Below are 19,379 nucleotides of genomic sequence, written 5' to 3'. Positions count from 1 at the left end.
GAACTCCTTCAAGACTGTTGGCAAACCATTTCAGGTGACGACCTCATGAAGCTCATCAAAAGAATGCCAAGATTGTCAAAAGCAGTAATCAAAGCAAAGGGTGGCTATTTTGACGAATCTAAAATCTAAAACAAAATTTGAGTTATTTCAAATTTTTTGGTTTACTACATAATTCCATACGTGTTCATTCATAGTCTGGATGTCTTCAGTGGGAATCTACAATGTAAATAGTCATGAAAATAAAGAAAAACCATTAAATGAGAAGGTGCGTCCAAACTTTTGACTGGTAGTGTATGTACAGTGACACAGAGGGATGTTTCATATGGCCCTCAGCATAATACTGTAGCACAAGCTGTATGAAAGCCAGAGAAATACAAAGAAACTTCTCACACAACATGTTGTCACTATGACAACCAGGCAGAATCATTTAGCCTGATCTCTTGCCTTTTCCACACAGCACAGAAATCCAATAGCATTTAAGTCTTATGCAACCAGGCTGCCAATTTGCTCTGAAAGGATTTTAACACATTTGCAACTAAGATTCATAGAAGCACACATGGATTTTTCTGGCAACTTCTTTGACTGTTTTATTCTGGAGGGAGCTTTAGCTGCCTGGTACAGTTTTAGAAGCTAGGTAAGGCAGTTTTAGCAGCACAACTTTGAGCCACACGCAGTTGTTTTAGTCCCATACTCTCTAGTGATCACCCAAACCCCCTTTTTGTAGCTTATAGTGTAATCCTAATGCCAATTACAGTTCTCAAAAATCCCACACCGTGCCCTACTCAGATTTTTGTTTCTACATTCCAGAGAAAAAAAATCTTCATTTTCTGAATTAGTCTTTCACTTTTCACTCTGCTATCACTGAATAATAAATAACCCTGGCCTACGCTCAGAGATAGAAATACCATCTTGATTTGAAACATAAATCGTGAAGAGGGTCTGATATAATTCCACGTGCTGCAGCACTCTCGGTTGTGTACATTTGCAGCACTTCCCCGCTATTTTGCATTAGGATTTTAAAAGCGGTTCGGAGGGGAGGTAGATCACGATAATACAACTGAAGAAAAGAATATACCAGAAATTGTTAATGACCAATCTCCGTGTCAGCTCAGGTCCTTCCCCTAGATTATTTTCTAGCCTACTTTGCGTGCTATCACACAGACGCTTCCCTCTTGTTTCAATGCGTGATTGAAGGGAAACTTCTTTTGGGAAGTGGGGGGACTACTTTAGGTCAACTTTAGAAAGAAATCTTACTAACTTATTGCATACGCTTACGGGGGAACGCGGTTTAGTATAATATACGCTACTCTTTAAGCATACAGAGCAAAGTGTGTGCTGGGTTGGTATTTTTTCTATCACAAGTGTTATGTTTTTACTACGTCGCGGAAGGATCCTTTTTTCAAGCGAGGGTCGACATATCCGCCCATTTTTCCGATGTTTCATTCCCCCCCGAGTTGAAAATGGAGTTCGATTAAAGCAGATGTCCATCAAGTTCTCAAGGAAATTTCAAGTCTATGTGTTTTTACTTTAACTGTCGGTGCTAATACTGAAAACAGTTGGACCATTTTGGGGGGCATTGGATGCCTTTACTGAAAATTACTCGGACACGTTGACGGAGCAACGCTGCACAGCGCTTTTTCAAGTGTTGTCCTGGACCTGAAGTTGGCGAATGGATGCTCGACAGCCAGCCATAAATAACCTGCCAAACGATACAACCTACAACGGTTTCTACATTTTTTGAGGATCTATGCACATTTTTGCAAGCTGGGGATTTGTGTCAGTTGAAGAGGATGGTCCAGATGGCCCATTTGTTGTGGTCGGATTTTACTTCCAGGGAGGATAAAATGAATCAACGATTGTCATTCCTCCTCGCGATTTAACGTTAGAGCCCAGCCAGCAGAAGCTAACGTCCAGCTAGCTTCACTTGCTTTTCATAGGGACGCTGAGTTAGGCATGCCCCTTGTACGCCGTTTATTTACTAACCGAAATAGGGGTTATTTCTGTATGTGAAGGAAAATGGTGATATATGTGGTATTTTATCCCGCCGTCACTGCGTCGTCGATGCTATTGCTAGGATTTGGATCCCCGTGAGGAAAAAAATGAGTGAAGATTCAACAAATCCAAACAACGAGTGAGTCCTGTTTTACACACACATTATTTTATTATTATTATTTTATCATTTACATCTAAACACACAGCTAATCTTCAATATGTGCTTATATGTGTAGATATTAACACACCGAGCATCGAGCTACGTAAGTTCTCGGTGACATTTCTAACCGAGCAACGTTGCCATTTCATCGTCTTGGTTTACTAATATCAACAATAAGAAACACGTTGTACTTTCCCCCCCTGTTTGTTTGTTTATCAAGCTAATAGAAAGGATTGCCTTGTGAGATTAAACAGAACCGTGCCGGGGAAACGGTGGCATCGATCCGTAGTAAAATATTAATCTCGTTGCTACTTTTTTGCAGGCTTATGATACTGCTAACCAGTATATGTTGTGAGAATTCACATTAAAGCCACAACATTTGAGGTGTACTAATCTTTGCTCATTTAGGAGGCACTTGCTTGGTGTATTATTATATATGTTCGGGAAATGTATTAATTCAAGAAGGATCGTTCGGAGCAGACGCATAGATGGCAGTAATCTAAATATAATTTTATGTGAGTGCTTTCTCAGTACATCACGATCTGAGTCCTCTGCATTGACAGCCCAGATCTGTGTCTAACTGCTGTCCGCCATGATTTCGGAACATAATCATCGATTAAAATATTGCGGATTGTGTTAGTCTTTAAGTCTAGCCTTTCTTAATGAAGGCTCTTCGCGGTTAATGCGGCAATGTCGGCATTGAAAAGCCGAAGATGGCATTTTTTTTCTCAATCATGCTCATTTACATATCACAATCCTCCATTCATAAAAACGCTTAAAAACGGCATCGCATTCACGTCCAGAGCCTCACAATCTACGGGCATCGATTATAATTTGTGCATGCTGTGTTTTTGTACACGTCGCGCCCATTTCAGGTCGCATTTTGGTATTGTTTTAATGGGCTGATCCCTTGTGTGCGCTTGTTGACAGTCAGTGAGAAATATCTGCTTCGGGAGGTGCTGCGGTCACATGATCCCCTCCATTCATAAAGTACCTGCCTGCCCATTCACAGCACTGTACACTGTTTCGCATTGCACCGACGGTCACACAGTGATCACATATTCTGCATTCGCGGTAAAATACGTCGCATATAAGCGCCTGTGCTCGTTTTTCCAGTCGTTTATTTTACATGTTTTTTCTTAACCATCTCGACGTGATTTTTCTTTCACAATGCATTTGTCACAGAGGAAGTCATATGCCCTTTTCAGCCATTTACAGTGTCACGGTTTAATGTCTGAAACACACCCATGTTTTTTTTGTTGTTGTTGTTTTTCCCCATTCAGTCTTTCTGGCCTTTGTGAGACTGATTGATTTAATGCATGGAGGTTTTGTCCTTGAACTACACTGCTGTTTTGTTTTTATGTAACATGTGTCATGGATTTATTTATTTTTCCTCATGTCAAAGCACAGGAGCTCACACATGAATTCATCCCAGGCTATATTTGCTCTAAACCTTGATTCAGCTTGAATTGTGTGAATTGGTGAAACCTCCTCATCTCCTAAATTTGATGCGGCTCCCTTCAATAATCTCGGGAACTCATCCACGCCCCAGATCCCCAATTTTTCAGAACTACTGCCACAGGCTAAAAAATAAAAATCCTCAGTTCCACACAGCATGATGGCAGCAGCTAAAATGGCGAAGCGATCCAAACATTGTTGCTAAGATTTCACCACCTTTCCTCTTGTATGATTCATAGTAATGGAGTGAACGGAATACTGAGCGCTGCCTGAGCCATTTATTTTTGCTGAAAAGCGTCTATTTAATGAAATATTTTTCATGACACATCTATTGACCAAAAAAAAGAAAAGATTTGGTGTGCCACATTTTTTTAAAGAGTCAAGGATAATCATTTCCCCCCTAATAGTAGTCTTTACCATATTACATTGTGAAATTGAGCCACTTTCCACTGATAAATTAAATGTTGGTCTTTGAACCTCTGAATCCTTAATCAAACTGCCTTTTTTCTCATATGTAGAACAAGTGTAGGATCATTTACAAATGTAACTAAGGATGTATTATTTATTTTATTTTATTATTTATTTCTTTTACATTTTGCTCTCACAGCCTCGATTTTTAAACATTTAATGTGAAAGTATCCACATGGTTTGTGAACAGATAGCCCTGAGGTGGTTTAGTCTAAATGATAGGTGGTAAGCCGAGCTGGTTTACACACAGCACGCCCTTTGCTGAGAACATGTTACTTGGCCTTGGTGCAACAATGTTCACATGGCTGAAATGACAAGAACGCACTTAAAGCCTTGTGAAATTTTGGTTTGCGTCTCGTCTGGGATGTGTGCTGTGATGTAAGGCTAATGTGAATTCTGTAGACGAGGACTGTGGTCTTCCTGGGAGACGTGGGAGATTTATGCAAGCACAGTATGTGCAAGCAGTCTCTTTGTGAATGTCACGTTTATCTAAAATATTCATCTCTACCAAAGCGGCTGCCTTTTGAGCTGTACTGTGCTTATATCTCTTGTTTTCCAAATTACTGTTTTTCTTTTTCCTCCTCCAGTTTTTAATAAACACATGCTAATATTGCTAATATATTTTAGCTGGTCCAAGTATATAGTCTGATTCTTTTTTTTTTTTTACTTAAAAAAAAATCCTTCATCCTTTTTATCAGTGAAGGAAGGTCAGTTGCCTCAGTACCTCACCGAACATGTCTAGGGTATAGGCTCATTGTTTTAGATTCCTGTAGTGCTGTGGTATTGTCTGTTGTCAGTGTGATCTTTTAGTGATTCCTCTCCCTGTGTCCTCTTCCTATCTGTGTGATTGATTTGACAGCTCAGCGTTTTATCTGCCATTGTTGTGATCTTATCACCTGTGGGCTGGTTTGCACTCCCATTCCTTTTGCGGAGCCTTCCAAACACATTCCTCCCAAACAACCCCCATCATGTCCTGAAACGACAAAGGGAGACAGCTACTTCAGCTGTTAGGGCTAGTGCTTTATGGCCTGGGTAATTGCCTATATCCTGTGGCCCTCATGTTAAGCTAAACAATTTCCTGGACCTTTTTATAGATGGTATTATTTGGGGTTACTGCCAGTTGTTAGTTCTGACCTCCACCACCTACTCCTCCAAAACCTTTGTATTACTAGTCTACGCTTGCAGACACACCTTACCTTTAACAAAGTCTGCTGAGCTAACCACGTCTTTGGTTTTGCTTCTGTATTCTTTTGAGGAAGTGATGGTTGTGGCTGCAGTAGTTAAGAGGCTAATGAAATGGTGTTATTTGACAAATATGTATATATAGATATGTAAGGGCACTTATAAAAGTATTAGGGGTGCAACGATACACAAAATTCACGGTTCGGTTCGGTTCGATACTTTGGTGTCACGGTTCGATATTTTTTCGATACAAAAAATGTTCATGCTTTTTTAATTTGTCATTTATTAAAATTATAAATATATATTTTAACTCAAAAGTACAGTTTTTAAATTTAATGTTGCTGAAACGACAAAGTAATAAAAACATAAATATCTCATGGAGAAATCCCTCATCTTTGGAAAAGAGAGTTTATTACAGAGAAATGGCTCTTTCCAAAATAAAAGCTATACTATACGCTTCTTCTGGGGTATACTCTCAGCAGCATATTAAACATATCAGGTCCCCATAAGGAGAATCATGTGCTAACGGCTGTCTAAATGACTCGGGTAAAGTTTGTAGCATGCGTGCTTGTTGTTTTTGTCTGCTTCCACTTGTCTTTGCACTAGGATGATGTCGGAGTATGCAGTCATATTCGTTGTGTTCCCACTAGTGCTGTCAGCGTTAATCTGAAATTACATTAATGCCACAACACGGCAAATCTCCGTTAACGAGCTACCGCGGATCGCCCCGTGCGTGGGGCTGGACAGCGTCAACACGTTAACGAGCAAATTGCGCTAAGCACTAGTTCCTACCCATGTAATTGAGCATTGCGTGGCACATCCGACATACTGTTTTACTTTTGTCCATGATGCGCTTACCTTCAGGGTCATACTTCACACGAAGACCAAAACAGTTCCAAAGGCCAGATCTGAATGAGGGTGGGGGAGGTTCAATTTGCCATGTTGCAACGAGCTAAGCTTCTGTCTTGCTAGCTTGCGCTGCGTTCAGTGGATCTGCGCTCGACAGTGCAGCCTAGGCGGAGTAGTCGAACGCAGATCCACTGAGCTCTCAACACAGACAGCATCGTCAGAAGAAAAGTTGATAAAATAAATTAAAAATTTTGTATTGTTCGATACACATGCGTACCGAACCGAAAGCACTGTATCGAACGGTTCAATATCGATACGAGTATCGTTGCACCCCTAAAAAGTATTGTACTTGACTGGTTGATGGTTGCATTCTCATATTTCATTAGATGCATGACAGATTTAGGACGTGCATTTATGTCTTATATGTTAGGATATATTGGGAAGTTTACAATGTCTTTCTACAGACTTTGACACAGTGTTCACCTAATAAAATGTTTTGTAATCCTAAAACTTATCTTGTGTAGAGAGTATCAATGTCCGAACGTCTGCCTATTTTATTAGAAGCTGCTGCATTGTCTCAATAATGACAGTGAACATTTGTACAATCAGTGGGCTTTGGCTGTAACCGAGACATGTTAACATACGAACAGGCCTTGTATAGTGTTGGGCTGTTCCATTCCCATGGCCAGATTTGGTCCTGGATTCTGTGTATTTAAAACCCAAGCCACTTCCCTCTTTTAAGTTTTTCATTTCCTCTTGAAGTATTTTAGGAGCACACATAAACTGCCATAAATGTCAGCAGTGTATTTGGAGGATATTTCAAACCAATTTGCAGATTTTTAAGAGAAAGACCTGATGTGTGTGTGTATATGTATGTATGTATGTGTGTGTGTGTGTGTGTGTGTGTGTGTATGTATATATATATATATATATATATATATATATATATATATATATATATATATATATATACACACACACTGTTAAGCCACCAGAAGTGTGTGTGTGTCTCCATCACAGCATCCACATAGCAGCGATTATCTTTATTTCTTTGTCAGGACGGTCCTCTGATGTTCACAGACCATATCCTAATGCCTCTAAGAAGTGCTTTTAGCACTAAGTGTCTGAATTGGGGATATTGTTTTTAGTTATGCTGCATGCGGGAGCATGAAGGCTGAGCCTTGTAGTGAGCTCTCTGCTGCAGCTGGGCTAAGATGGTTCTTTCCTGTGAGGCCACAGACATAAAAGGGCACAGATGTAAATCCTAAACCTTGTGTCTTTGATTGAGTTTGCAAACGCTTTGAAAACAGGAAGGGGTTTCTGTGTGTGCGTCTGTGTAGACACACAGCAGTGTTTACGGTATTTCTCTGGAAACATTTGGCGTGTATATGGGTTTCTGGGAAAGATCGAGCCAGATCCTAGATGAGGGAATTTATGCGCACATAACATGTTATCAAATAAATTGCTTAATGATTCACATTTTTAAATAGGATTAAAATTAGAGGCCTGTAAGGATATGTATTTTTATCTGCTCAGGAAAGTTTTGATCACATTTTGTGCTGTCTAGGGACTATATTTAGAATTTGGAACAGACTTTTATTGAGAGGAAGAGGTTCATGCAAGAGCTGCTTGGAAAAATTCATGATTCATAATGATGATAATGTTATAGTACTCCTAACAACTGGGCGTGCTGCGATGATGTACAACTTGTCATTGCAGTTTCTCTTAACCTTCATGGGCCATCATCTTGGTTTGGTGGTTTGACCTTCCCAAGTTCCTCCTGAGATATATCAATAGTTTCTCCCACAGCTAGATGGCTGCCTTGTCTCCTTAGCTTCCTGTTTCCCCATTAGTTTCAAAGTAGCTATGACGTGTAGATGGTTGGTCTTTGGGGACTACTCTTACATCAAAGCAGCCCAGAGACGCTGCAGCAGTCGAAATTTGTGGTTCCTCTTTTTGTTGTAATGGCAGGCACGAGGTTTTAATTTTCCAAATGCTTGTGGTTCAAATTAAGATAATCTCAATATGTGGCTTTGATTGATGTTTGAGAATAGTTTTTTTGGCATTTGATACACATATGGGAATCTTTTGATTTATAGTACCACAGTGCAGCGGCACCTACAACATTGCTGTTGGGGTTGCGGGCCCAATCCAGTAATGGAGGGGTTGGTTTGAAAATCAGTGTTAGAAATGCCGTCTGAGTGAGTAGATCTGACATTCGTGCACTGGTTTGGTCTATCTTTGATTTAGACTCCAGGGTAATCTGTGCCACTAACTGCTGTATGTGACAGATAACAACAGACATGACAATGAGCGGTTAATTTGTCGTATGCATTAGGTATTTTTTTTGTATAAAAGAATGGTGAGACATGAAGTCGAGATTCACTGTGTGGTGCAGCAGCAGAGTAAGCCTGTTCTGTTCTTTTTTTTTTCTTTCTTTTTTTTCTTTTCCCTGAGTCAGTTGGTAGCTAAGCTGAATGTTCTTGTGAGCGAGATGACTCACCAGCAGCCTGAGGTGTTGAGAGGAGATAGGGCAAATTTCTCTTTCACTTCTCTTTCTATAGCAAGCGTATTGGTTTTCACTGCAGTTAATGTAAGCAGGCTTATGATGCTGGTGTTTCTCTAGGCATCGTCCTATTGTTACTTCTGTTAATGAGTAACAAGATAGTCTCTTTAAAAGTGTTTTGCTCTGACCTTATGTCATAATTTGCACTGCATCCATGTTTGGCCATGTTGGTGTTTGTTTTGGGGTAAGTCTGTGCCCTTGAGTTTGCCTCTGGTTATTTGGGAGATTTGAACCATGGCTAATTGGCTAGCTAGTTTGCACCATTCAGATTAGATGCACTGTTGGAATCAATGGCTGAGTCCCAGATTGCATGTTATTTATTTCTTCAATGAGGCATGATCCCAGTGAAAGAATGTGTGCCATTAGTTTGTCTTTTCAGTCTTGGAATAACATACTCTTTGGTTTTATTGCATGTACGAGCCTCTCATTCATGAAATGGTGAAGGAGATGTGTAAAATTTCGATTTTCATCAACTTTCAACAGATTTTTGTGTCTTCAGTGAACCCAGAGATCCATGAAACATGAGAGATTCCCATCCTTTAGTTTTTTTTGTTTTCCTTTTCTGCATGTATCAGAAAAGCGCTCTAAAAAAGCCACTCAGATTTGCAGCCCCCTCTCACATTAAAAGGAGATAAGCGCAAACCCCTGCCTGGTGAACAGATTCGTCTGAGTAGCACAGACCTACCCTAATAAATTCTGAATGACTATCTGCAGTTGGCCATTGTTATATCCTTGCTAGAGTCGCTTCTGCAAACTCCCAACTCTGAAATGTCTCATTTGCGAGCAAAGCAGACCAAGTGCCTGTTGTTAAAGCACATAAAAGAACCTTTAAATTGGCACATTACAAAGGTAATAAAGCTAATGTCACTCACTCATTTTGAATGTAAGGCCAAAAACTGGCCAGAATGTCTTTGAAATGCTAAAGAGCATAAATTGAGGAAGACCCAATTTCCAATGACTAAACAAGGACTAGGTGTGGTCTTAACTATGCTAGGTTTCTGTTCCATCTTTTTACCTCTCATATATTCTCAGTCCTCACATTTACTTTGTTTTAGTAAAGCTGAATTCTAATAAAGTTGTTACCATGTAAATATTTTTGTATTCCTGTTGTCAGACAGCAGAACAACAATGGTATGACAACAGAAACATAGCCCTTCAAGCCATTCCACTTGCTTCTTGGCACGGCTCTAATTATTATTTTTATAACCATGTTGTTGTCTGACAGACAGAATCACAATACACACTGCTTCAGTTTTATAACTGACATTGCAAATTCCTGTTATAATTACATGATTACACTTAGAGATGTTTGAAAGGAAGAAAATATCTTGTTCGTGTTTGTGTCGACTGCCCTGCCTTCACCTAAGGGTACGTCCACACTAGCCCGGATAGATTTGAAAACTGCGTTTTCGTCTGAAAACGCTCCGCGTCCACCAGAGTTGTCCGTCCACATTGAAACGGCCGAAAATGCTTATGTTCCAGTCCTGCGCCTGCGCAAAAGCGAGTGAGAATTAAAGAATTGGAAGAAAAGCTACCTGGAGCATGTTCAAACTGATATTAATCTTTCTTAGCGCTTTCAAAATTGAGCGCAATCAAAACAACTGCTGTATAATGCCCTCCGCTATCTTTGTTTAATTGGTCACATGACTGCATCACATGACTAAAATGCATCATCGGTTTAGAAAGTCTGCGTTTTCAAGTGTCCACACTGCGACGGGATAGCTCCGTTTTGACATGTATGCGTTTCCGAGAGTGTTTTCAAAACGCTGCGTTTTTCCTTGAGGAAAACGCCGTCTCTCTGTGGACAGGAGGACAAAACTGAGAGAAAACGATGCGTTTTCAAACGAAAACGCATTAGTGTGGACGTAGCCTGAGTGTGTCGTGTTACTTCCATTGGCTGCTCTTCTTTCTCATTCACACTCTTGCTGTGGCAGTAGGCCACCTGGTTTCAAAGATACAGGTACTGAGATGATCTTTAGTATGGCATTAGATGGGATATACTGGCATTGCAGAATGAATGATTTGTGGGGTATTTTTAGTAGAAACTTGCAATATACACTCTGAAGACTCGCCTTAACTTGTTAAATAAAGGTAAAATATTTCCCCCTTCTTAATACTTCTACACTTGGTATATTTTAGGTCAAGTACTTAAGGAAATGTCAAAATATCACAATTTTCCTGTGATAACAGCCTCTGAAGTAAAGCAAGCGACTCAAACGCCCAGAGTTCCTTTTTGCTAAATCTTCCATGTCCCACCCACTTTCCTAGCGATCACTTTCTTCTCAGAGGATAAGCTATGGAATCGGATTGGCATAAGTAGCTTGTGTTTATTTTCCCAATGGTATTTTAATGACCTCCCACCAAATAATATAAAAAGTCCTACAAGCCAAAGTGGTCTAGTGGAGCTTGACTGTGCTTGACAGCCTTCCTCCGGTTTTGATATGGAGGAGAGATGGTGAGGGGAAAAGGGGTGATTGGGGAAAAAAAATAAGAGGTGGTGTCGAGGGGGCTTTTCTCCCCTTTTCTGATGCTAATGAAAGGAGGAATGGTTTTCCAGCTTTTAGCTTGCAGAGTGTGTCTCCCCTGCAGCATGCTCCGCTGCCTGGACATTGTGGGAGGACAAAACTCCAGGCCCGGGATCCAATAACGTGAAATTTCAGCAGAGAAGCGGCCATTGTGTAGAGTGAGGCAGGCCAGGGAGGGGCTGGGCTGGAGGGGGAGACGGAGTGGAAAGGGAGGGCGACTTGGAGAGCACCCAGGGCTCAGGCCACATCCTTTCTCTCTCTCCCCTCGTCTCTTGCTTTCGTCTTCATTCTCCTTCCCTTCTTCTCCCCCCTCCTGTCTTTCTTTCATTATCCCCCCCCCCAAAAAAAAAATATATATATATCCCCAATCCTCCTGCTCTCTTCTCTACCACTCCCCTTTGGGGTGGGAGGCCCAAAGCTGAGACAGGAGCAAAGCATGATGGCATGCTGGAGTCCAGCGAGCCATGGGCCAGAGGAGCAGACAAACGGCCACTTTGTCCACTTAGGAAATGGTTGTCCCAAGATCCCCCTTCTCCACCACACTGGAGCAGCCGGCCTCGAGGCCCAGGCCTGCCTGCCTGCCTGCCTGCCTGCCTGCCTGCACTGCACATGCTCCCCAGTTCTCTTCTCTTCTCTTCTCTTCTCTTCTCTTCTCTTCTCTTCTCTTCTCTTCTCTTCTCTTCTCTTCTCTTCTCTTCTCTGTGAGCAAGTGATATCTGTAATTTTTACACAATGTATCAAGTATGTAAATAGCCATTTATCATGAGTGACATAGTTTTAACTGTGAGACATAGCAGATGAATAAAAAGTACAATTATCCATATTCTAGTTCTCACACACAGTAGTACATAATAGGAGGTTCTCTTTCAGCAAGTAGGAATCTAAGAGAGACATTTACTTGCTGTGGTCCAGACAGCTACAGTACTTGCTCTATTCTCTAATGGAGAGTAGGACGCCCAATCTGCCTGATTTGGTCTTTTGCATTGTCACATACAACTCAGCCAGATCGTGTCTAGAAAAGTTCAGAGGTGTATGCGGATGTGTGAAAACAGCTTTGGTTATTCCTTTATGTAGTGACAAAATACACTCACATTTACATATTCATGCACTAAAAAATAGGGCTGGACTGTATATCAGCTCCTTTGCTCCTGACCGACTGATTCATTTTTAGTTGTTCAAATAGCCAACTAGTCTAAAAGTAAGAAAATAGTTAAAATTAAGCAAAATCAAAATATTTTGTGCATATTTGAAACTGTTAATCGTATTCTTCAGTAATCAAATCGTTTTTCAAACGCCACTGCAGCGCCTGTCACGCGGACAGAAGTGGCTATCAGATTGTGATCATTAACAGTGTTAACACAAGTAGCCCTCTTCCTCACAAGCTAATGTCCACATGTCTATGTTGCATGTGGTTCTTGCTTAATCTTGGTGTTTACATTCTGTTTAACTCTGACACAGTTGTTCATCTTCTACATCTGCAGAACTCTGTTGGTTTATGTGGCTATCTTCCGTCTTATTTTCCACCTTGCTTGTTTATGCCTTCCTGTCAAGTAGAAAGAGGTGTGCGGTTGTCTTCTCTCAAATACTAGCAAGTGGCGCTGTAACTTTTCAAACAGTTAGCTGCTATTGTACTTTAATAGATATGAATAAGTAGTTTTGCACCACTAGTATTTCGGGTACTAGCTAGCAGGAGCAGCAACATTTCATTGTCTAGTCTACTAGTCATTCACATCCCTAGCAAACTGATGTATTTTTGGAGAAGATGTGGAAAAAGACTGTTTACATAACCCTTTTTTATTTTTATTTTTCCCCTTTAGCTAAGTCTGTGCTATAGTATTTGGATCTCTTGAGTCTGTGCAGCCCCATCCACATTCCTATCTGCACTCACTCGAAAGATCTCCTTATTTTTTCCAGTTTTATTTATTTTTTTGTGATACGTTTAGCATGCTTTTTGGACAACCCTTGGCTAGTTTCAAAGAAGAGAGTTTCTAGTGCTGCATCTTTCTATCTACTAGGTTCTGTGAGCGACAGGAGCATATTCATTGACTTGATTGTAGCAACATGCAAGCTAACTTAAGTTGCTGTTTCATGCTTATTATGCTTATAAACATGGAAAAAGCTACCACTAAACATAATGCAAAATGTGATACAATTACATAACTGTGTTGTCATTCAGCCAAAAAAAAAAGGGTCTTTTTGTTGTTTGTGTTTGTTTGTTTGTTTTTGTATTGCCCATCTATTGTCAAACTACACACACAGTACACATATGTATTTAAATACATTTTGTGTGCAGTGTTGTTACAGTACTGAAACTACAGTTTGCTTCAAGTGGAAGCCAAGTTATAATTTTAGACCTTCTGTGTGTTCTTTTCGCAAATGAGGTTTGATACAGTGAGATACTCGATTATGGCTTCCTCTTTATGTGTTGGTTGTGGGCTGTTTATTGTCACCTTGGTCTCCAGCAATCATGCTCATCACCCCCACCAGCAGTCCTCTGTTACACTCTCACCCCTCCTTCTTTTTTTCCTCTCCTGCTTCGGTCGGAAATGAAGTCAGTCATCCAGCAGAACAACTTGGAATAATTCAGAATTGGGGGCTCTTTTCTTTTGCCCCCTCCCCTGCAGGCCCAGGCCAGCTGATCTGCTTCCGCTCTCAATTGTGTGTCCAGTCGACTGTGTGCTCCCAGCAAGGGGCGTGGAGGCCAGCTTTTGTCTCCGCCATCCTACTCTGAACTTTGTACGTGTGTGCGCCTGCATATACGCATTATGTGTTGCAGCAAGTTGCAGTGACATTTGTTTTGGGGCTAGTGTTCCTCTTAAGAATGAGAGGGGTTGAAAGAAGAATGAATAGAAACTGCTGTGAAAAACTGATCTAAAACTTGTTGGCTGAGTTTTGCTTTGTTTTCTTTCTTTCTTTTTTTTCTTGGTCTCCAGGATGTAGGTGTGTCTATTTGATTATAAATGTTAAGTAAGTGCAGTAATAACAATACTTCTTGTTCAGGAGTCTCTCTTGGGTGACATGGGTGTTTTAGACCAGATGCAAAAATGCACGTATGCAGTTCAGTTCAGTTAACTTCCTTTCTGAGCCTTGCCCCCCTCCCTGTGAGTGTCATGGTTGCTGGCATGTGTGTGATGGTAGGTCTGAAGGGTCAGGCCCTGGTCATTGTGCCCTGGTCATGGCTGAGCGACACCACCGCCTGCCTTCTGTTCACCCCAGGGACCCCTTCCTGACTGACAGTCCCTTCTGCACCCATCACCCATATCCTTTATTGGGGGCTGTAGAGAGGTATAACAGCAGCAGCATATTCTTCTTACTGGCTGCTCAGAAGTACATTGTGTGTGTGTGTGTGTGTGTGTGTGTGTGTGTGTGTGTGTGTGTGTGGCGCATGGGTTCTCATGCACAAATTTAGTGACACTGCTGTTAAGCTAAGGTTAAGCCAGAAAAGGGTGTTTGTAGCAGATTGCAAAGAGGAAGTTAGTTGTGTTTGCGTTTTGTCACCCTGCATCCTCCCACGGCCAGTTACTGTCTAATAAGCCTGGGGTGGGCGTTAGGAACAGAACTGACAAGTGGTGTGTGTGAGTGTATATGCATATTTTATTCAAATATATCTAAATACACTTTTTTTTGGCTTGGTTGAATCATCAGGTGAGAGGGGGAAAAAAAGCACAAATTCACAAAGTAATATTCATAAACTTGACAAAATAATATTTAAAAATATCTTTGGAAATTGGATAACTTCAGTAAAATTGAAAAATCTTCCTGACATCAAGCTTTGCACCTTGATCTTGAATTATCAGGCCCCATGTTATCTTAAAGACCTCATAATACCATATCTCCCCCAATAGAGCACTTTGCTCACCGATAGCTGGCTTGCTAGGGTATTTAAAAGTAGACTGGGAGGTTCCAAGCCTTTCAGGCCTTTCTTCTGTGGAAGGAGCTCCCAGTTTGGATTTGAGAGACAGACACGTAGTTGTCTAATTTTAAGATTGGGCTTTAAAGTTTTCATTTTGATAAAGCATATAGTTAGGGCAAGATCAGGTGACCCTGTATCCTCCCTTAGTTTTTCTGCAGCAGACCTAGGCGGTGCTTCTTCATACTCGCCATTTTTCACTCGCTGTGTGTTTATACACTGCTCTTCATTTAATCTTCCCTCAACCCCAACTGGTCGTAGCAGATGGCTGCCCCTTTTTGAACCTGGTTCTCCCGAAGGTTTCTTCCTGTTAAAAGGGAGTTTTCCCTTTCCACTGTCGCCAAGTGCTTGCTCATTGGGGATTTGTTTTGATTGTTGGGGTTTTCTCTGTATTATTGTAGAGCATTTACTTTACAATAAAAAGCACCTTGAGGTGACTGCTGTTGTGATTTAGTGCTATATAAATAAAATAAAATAAAATTGACGTCAGATACGGACAGACTGTGCTTAATTTAATATCACATAAGAATTTGATATAACTTTTTCAGTTTGATGGAGAGATTGTTTGTTTGAGTAGTAATTGAAAGGTCTAAATTTGAAAAGCTAAGGATATAAAGGGCATTTGATAGATTATAACGTTAACAGGGCTAGAAATTAACACCTGCCAGATGCTGGTACAGTTTCCTTTTGGCAAGTGAATATCAGGAAGCCATTGACCACACTGGCTAGTAAATGTTTGTACCACAATAGCAGTTTAACTTGAAGTGCTTTGAGCCTGTTTAGGTTTAAAGCCTGTTCTGCTGCTTGTGGTCTACACCATGTGTTTGGAGTCTAACATGTGTGCACAAAGTTATTATTTTATTTATTTTTTCATTTTTGTTTTTACCCACCAGTATTCTGCAAAGTGAACCCCATTCATCGTCTGATTGACTTCGACTGTGACATGTTTGTCCAAACAGAGAAGTATGACAAATCCTTAGATTTGAAGCAGTAGTAGAAGAACCAGCTCGGCTCACACTGATGATGACGACCAACAATTATTGATTGCAGATGTCTCATCCCCTCATGCACTATGAGCTGTTGTATAACCATAAAAGTGTAAAAGGAAGACAACTAATATTTGGTAGCTAATTCTGTTGTTTTTCTGCTAGTCAGAAATTTCCATTTCTTTCTTTGGTTTTATTTTTTATTTTTGATGGCAGACAGGCACTTATCTACACAACCAGCAGATTTAGAGCACACATGTATTTGGAATGTTTTTGATCACCTCTTGAATGTATGCTCTTTATATAGCATTTATTTCTTTAAAGCCATTACCCCCCTCTCAAATCACTTTATGTATTTGTCTCTTGTTTTGAGTTTCTCTTATTTGACATGCTCATCACTCTTTTGAGGAAACTTTGGTCAATTATTACATGGTGGCAGGTCAAAGCTTTCACATGAAGAAAAAGATGGCTTCAGATTTAATGCTCACTGGCTCTTAGATTAATTACTAACCAATATCCTGAACACTGAGATTTGCCAAGGGTGGGGAAGGAATGAGACCAAAGGTTAGCCTCATTGAGTTAGCCAAGAGGGAAGCCAGGATGATGCTATTCCTCTTTTAGAACAAGAGCTAAATGTTAACTGTTTTCATATTACATGTTCTTCATAGTGACATTTCTCTGCCTCAGTCAGTGCTTGAGATTTGGCCGCTGATTGAAAAGACATTCTTTGCAAATGTTTCAGACTCTGATGTCATCTTTATTGGTTAACCCGGACATTGGCCAGAGAGCAATGTGTCACAGGGAGACATCCGGCAGTCATATACTTCAGTTCTTTGACTATTTCTGGCTGCGCTCTGATCTTTCCAAGTCTTTAATATGTTACCAGCAGTTTGTGCAAAATGCTGCCCTCAACACCCCCTGACCTTTGTCATTTCCGGTGGCCCAGTGCTGTGTTATCTAATCACGGAACATCTGTCTCCAAGTGAGGGGACAGAAAACGAAATGGAATGAGAGGCGAGCAGATTTAAAGTTACGTTGTGTAATTGGGATAATAATCTCTTATTACTTTATTACTGATACACTGGCACAATATAGCAATTTGTTCTTGTGAGTTTTATTTCTGATTTGAATTTCTTGTTAATTTAGAGTTTGTGACTTATTGATATTTCAAAGAAGATGATTTTTTTTTAGGTACTTTTCAACCATCTGCTTCATGTTAATTCTCTATAAATTATCTGAAATTTTTATAATACAGTAAATGATCAACACCATGTTTTATTTCTGCTTCATTAAAAAAAACCTAAACTTTTTATTAGTGTGTTTGCTTTCTGTTACATACACAGTGTTAATTATCTTAAATGGCTATCTCATAATAGTCATAATACACTGTGATTTAAAGGAAAGCGGATGATGTTGTTTGGAAACCAGGTCATGTGCTGTCTAGTTTAAAACCACCTGTTTCAAGAGAAATGTTGTGAATCAGCTGTGGCCAGACCTAGCTTGGCCACATGGTCAGTCACCCTCTGCCTGGGGTTAAACACACACACTGGGCGCTTCAGACGTAGTCTGTTGTCTTGCTGGGTACTAAAACCAAAAACGTATCTTTAATGCAAAATTTAATCTCCAGTTTCTTATGTTCAGTTTTTTTGAGTAAGTAAATGGCAAATAAAGCAAAAGACAGGCATTGGCCCAGAATTTCCTAATTGCCCCATCCCTAGTTTAAATTGTCATTTTCTCACGTTATCATTTGTGTATGTTCTCTTTGCTCTACATTTTGTTTGTGCTGCACTTAAACTGTATTACTGGTCAAGGCTGAGGCTGTGTAGTTCTGTAGTTCTGCTTTTGTAATAAAGGTGATTTAAGCAAAGAAAAGAACCCAGGAGACAACTGAAAATATGTTAATGATTCTAGATTATGTTCACTAACACCACTGGGTTTTCCTTCTTCTTTCTCTTCCTCCTTTTTTTCTCCACAGTGACAGTTATGCGCGTGTGAGAGCAGTGGTCATGACTCGGGATGACTCCAGTGGTGGGTGGCTTCCCCTGGGGGGTGGAGGACTTAGCTGTGTCACCGTCTATAAGGTCACCCGGGCGGAGGACACCAACAGCACCCACAGTGGAGGCAGTGGAGGAAGCAGCAGCAACCTCAGCCCCTGTAGCCCTAGTCCTAGTCCCAGTCCAAGCCCTAGTCCCACCGCTGTGGAGTTCCACATCAAAGGCGAAAGGCTCAAAGACAAATTGGTAAGAGAACCTCCAGTTCATAAATGCGATTAGCGTTTTATGCTCCATGGCCAGACATCCAAAGTTGTTTTTCTTTTTTTTTTCTTTTTTCTTCATCTGAATGAGATCACTGCAAACCCTGCTGTTCTGGACTCCCGTCCACTGCTTTGTCATTCATACATGTACTCACACAGGAAGTGGTTGTTAGGCTTTCCTCCATGGCACAGGTATCTGAAAATAGGAGCAAACTGCGTGTTTCTGTGATGAATCACCAGGAAGAACAGGAAATTATTATTTTGCGCCTGTCCCGTTTGGTTCTTTAGCCATCAAAATTGTTGTCTGAAGGCCAACAAAGATACCCAACGGATTTACTTTACCAAGTGGATCATCACGGCCTTGCCGTATTGGTAAATTTGATCGACCTTTGTTGTTGTCGTTGTTATTTATTTATTTTATTTTATTTTTAGTTGTTACAGACGGGACCCTCCACTGCTTTGTCATTCATACATGTACTCACACAGGAAGTGGTTGTTAGGCTTTCCTCCATGGCACAGGTATCTGAAAATAGGAGCAAACTGCGTGTTTCTGTGATGAATCATCAGGAAGAACAGGAAATTAAAGAATAGAATGTGAGAGATGGAATAGGTGGAAATGCACATTCACTCTGGTTTTCCATCAGTACTCAACTATTTGCCCCCCCGCCCCTAAAAAAAAAAATAGAATTTCCTACTTCCTGACTGTGATGTAAAGACTGTGTTTAAAATTAAGACAGGTGAATCTGTCCCTTTTTAACCCATAAATACTTCTTTGTACAACACACTCCGTAGTTAATGTGGTAAAAATAAAAGTAGAATAATTTTTGACAATTCTGATAAATATTTCATTTCAGATATATGCAAAAATATATATATATTTTTTTTTCAAAAATATCCATTTACATTCAAGCTTTTCCTAACAATTACTTTTATATTTTCCTTTGTAGCCAGAAATGCTCATTTTCTAATAGGGTTGTCAAACAAATATCAGATCTTAATTGATACAGTGGAATTAGCTACTCATTTGCT

At 40.4% G+C, this 19,379-nt stretch overlaps 1 protein-coding gene across 1 annotated transcript in view; it reads left to right on the top strand.

Annotated features, from left to right (window-relative positions):
* The first annotated feature begins 1,376 nt into the window (after positions 1-1,376).
* The window catches only part of spred1 (sprouty related EVH1 domain containing 1), a 45,122-nt gene continuing 27,119 nt past the window's right edge, over positions 1,377-19,379 (top strand). Inside the window, exons 1-2 of the mRNA XM_063498015.1 lie at positions 1,377-2,131; positions 18,072-18,336. Of these exons, the coding sequence (XP_063354085.1) occupies positions 2,100-2,131; positions 18,072-18,336 (297 nt within the window). The 5' untranslated portion in view covers positions 1,377-2,099. The remainder of the gene's footprint in view (positions 2,132-18,071; positions 18,337-19,379) is intronic.

This window comes from Pelmatolapia mariae, linkage group LG16_19 (genome assembly GCF_036321145.2).
Source record: "Pelmatolapia mariae isolate MD_Pm_ZW linkage group LG16_19, Pm_UMD_F_2, whole genome shotgun sequence".
Taxonomy (NCBI): domain Eukaryota; kingdom Metazoa; phylum Chordata; class Actinopteri; order Cichliformes; family Cichlidae; genus Pelmatolapia; species Pelmatolapia mariae.
This window is presented reverse-complemented; position numbering and strand designations above follow the sequence as displayed.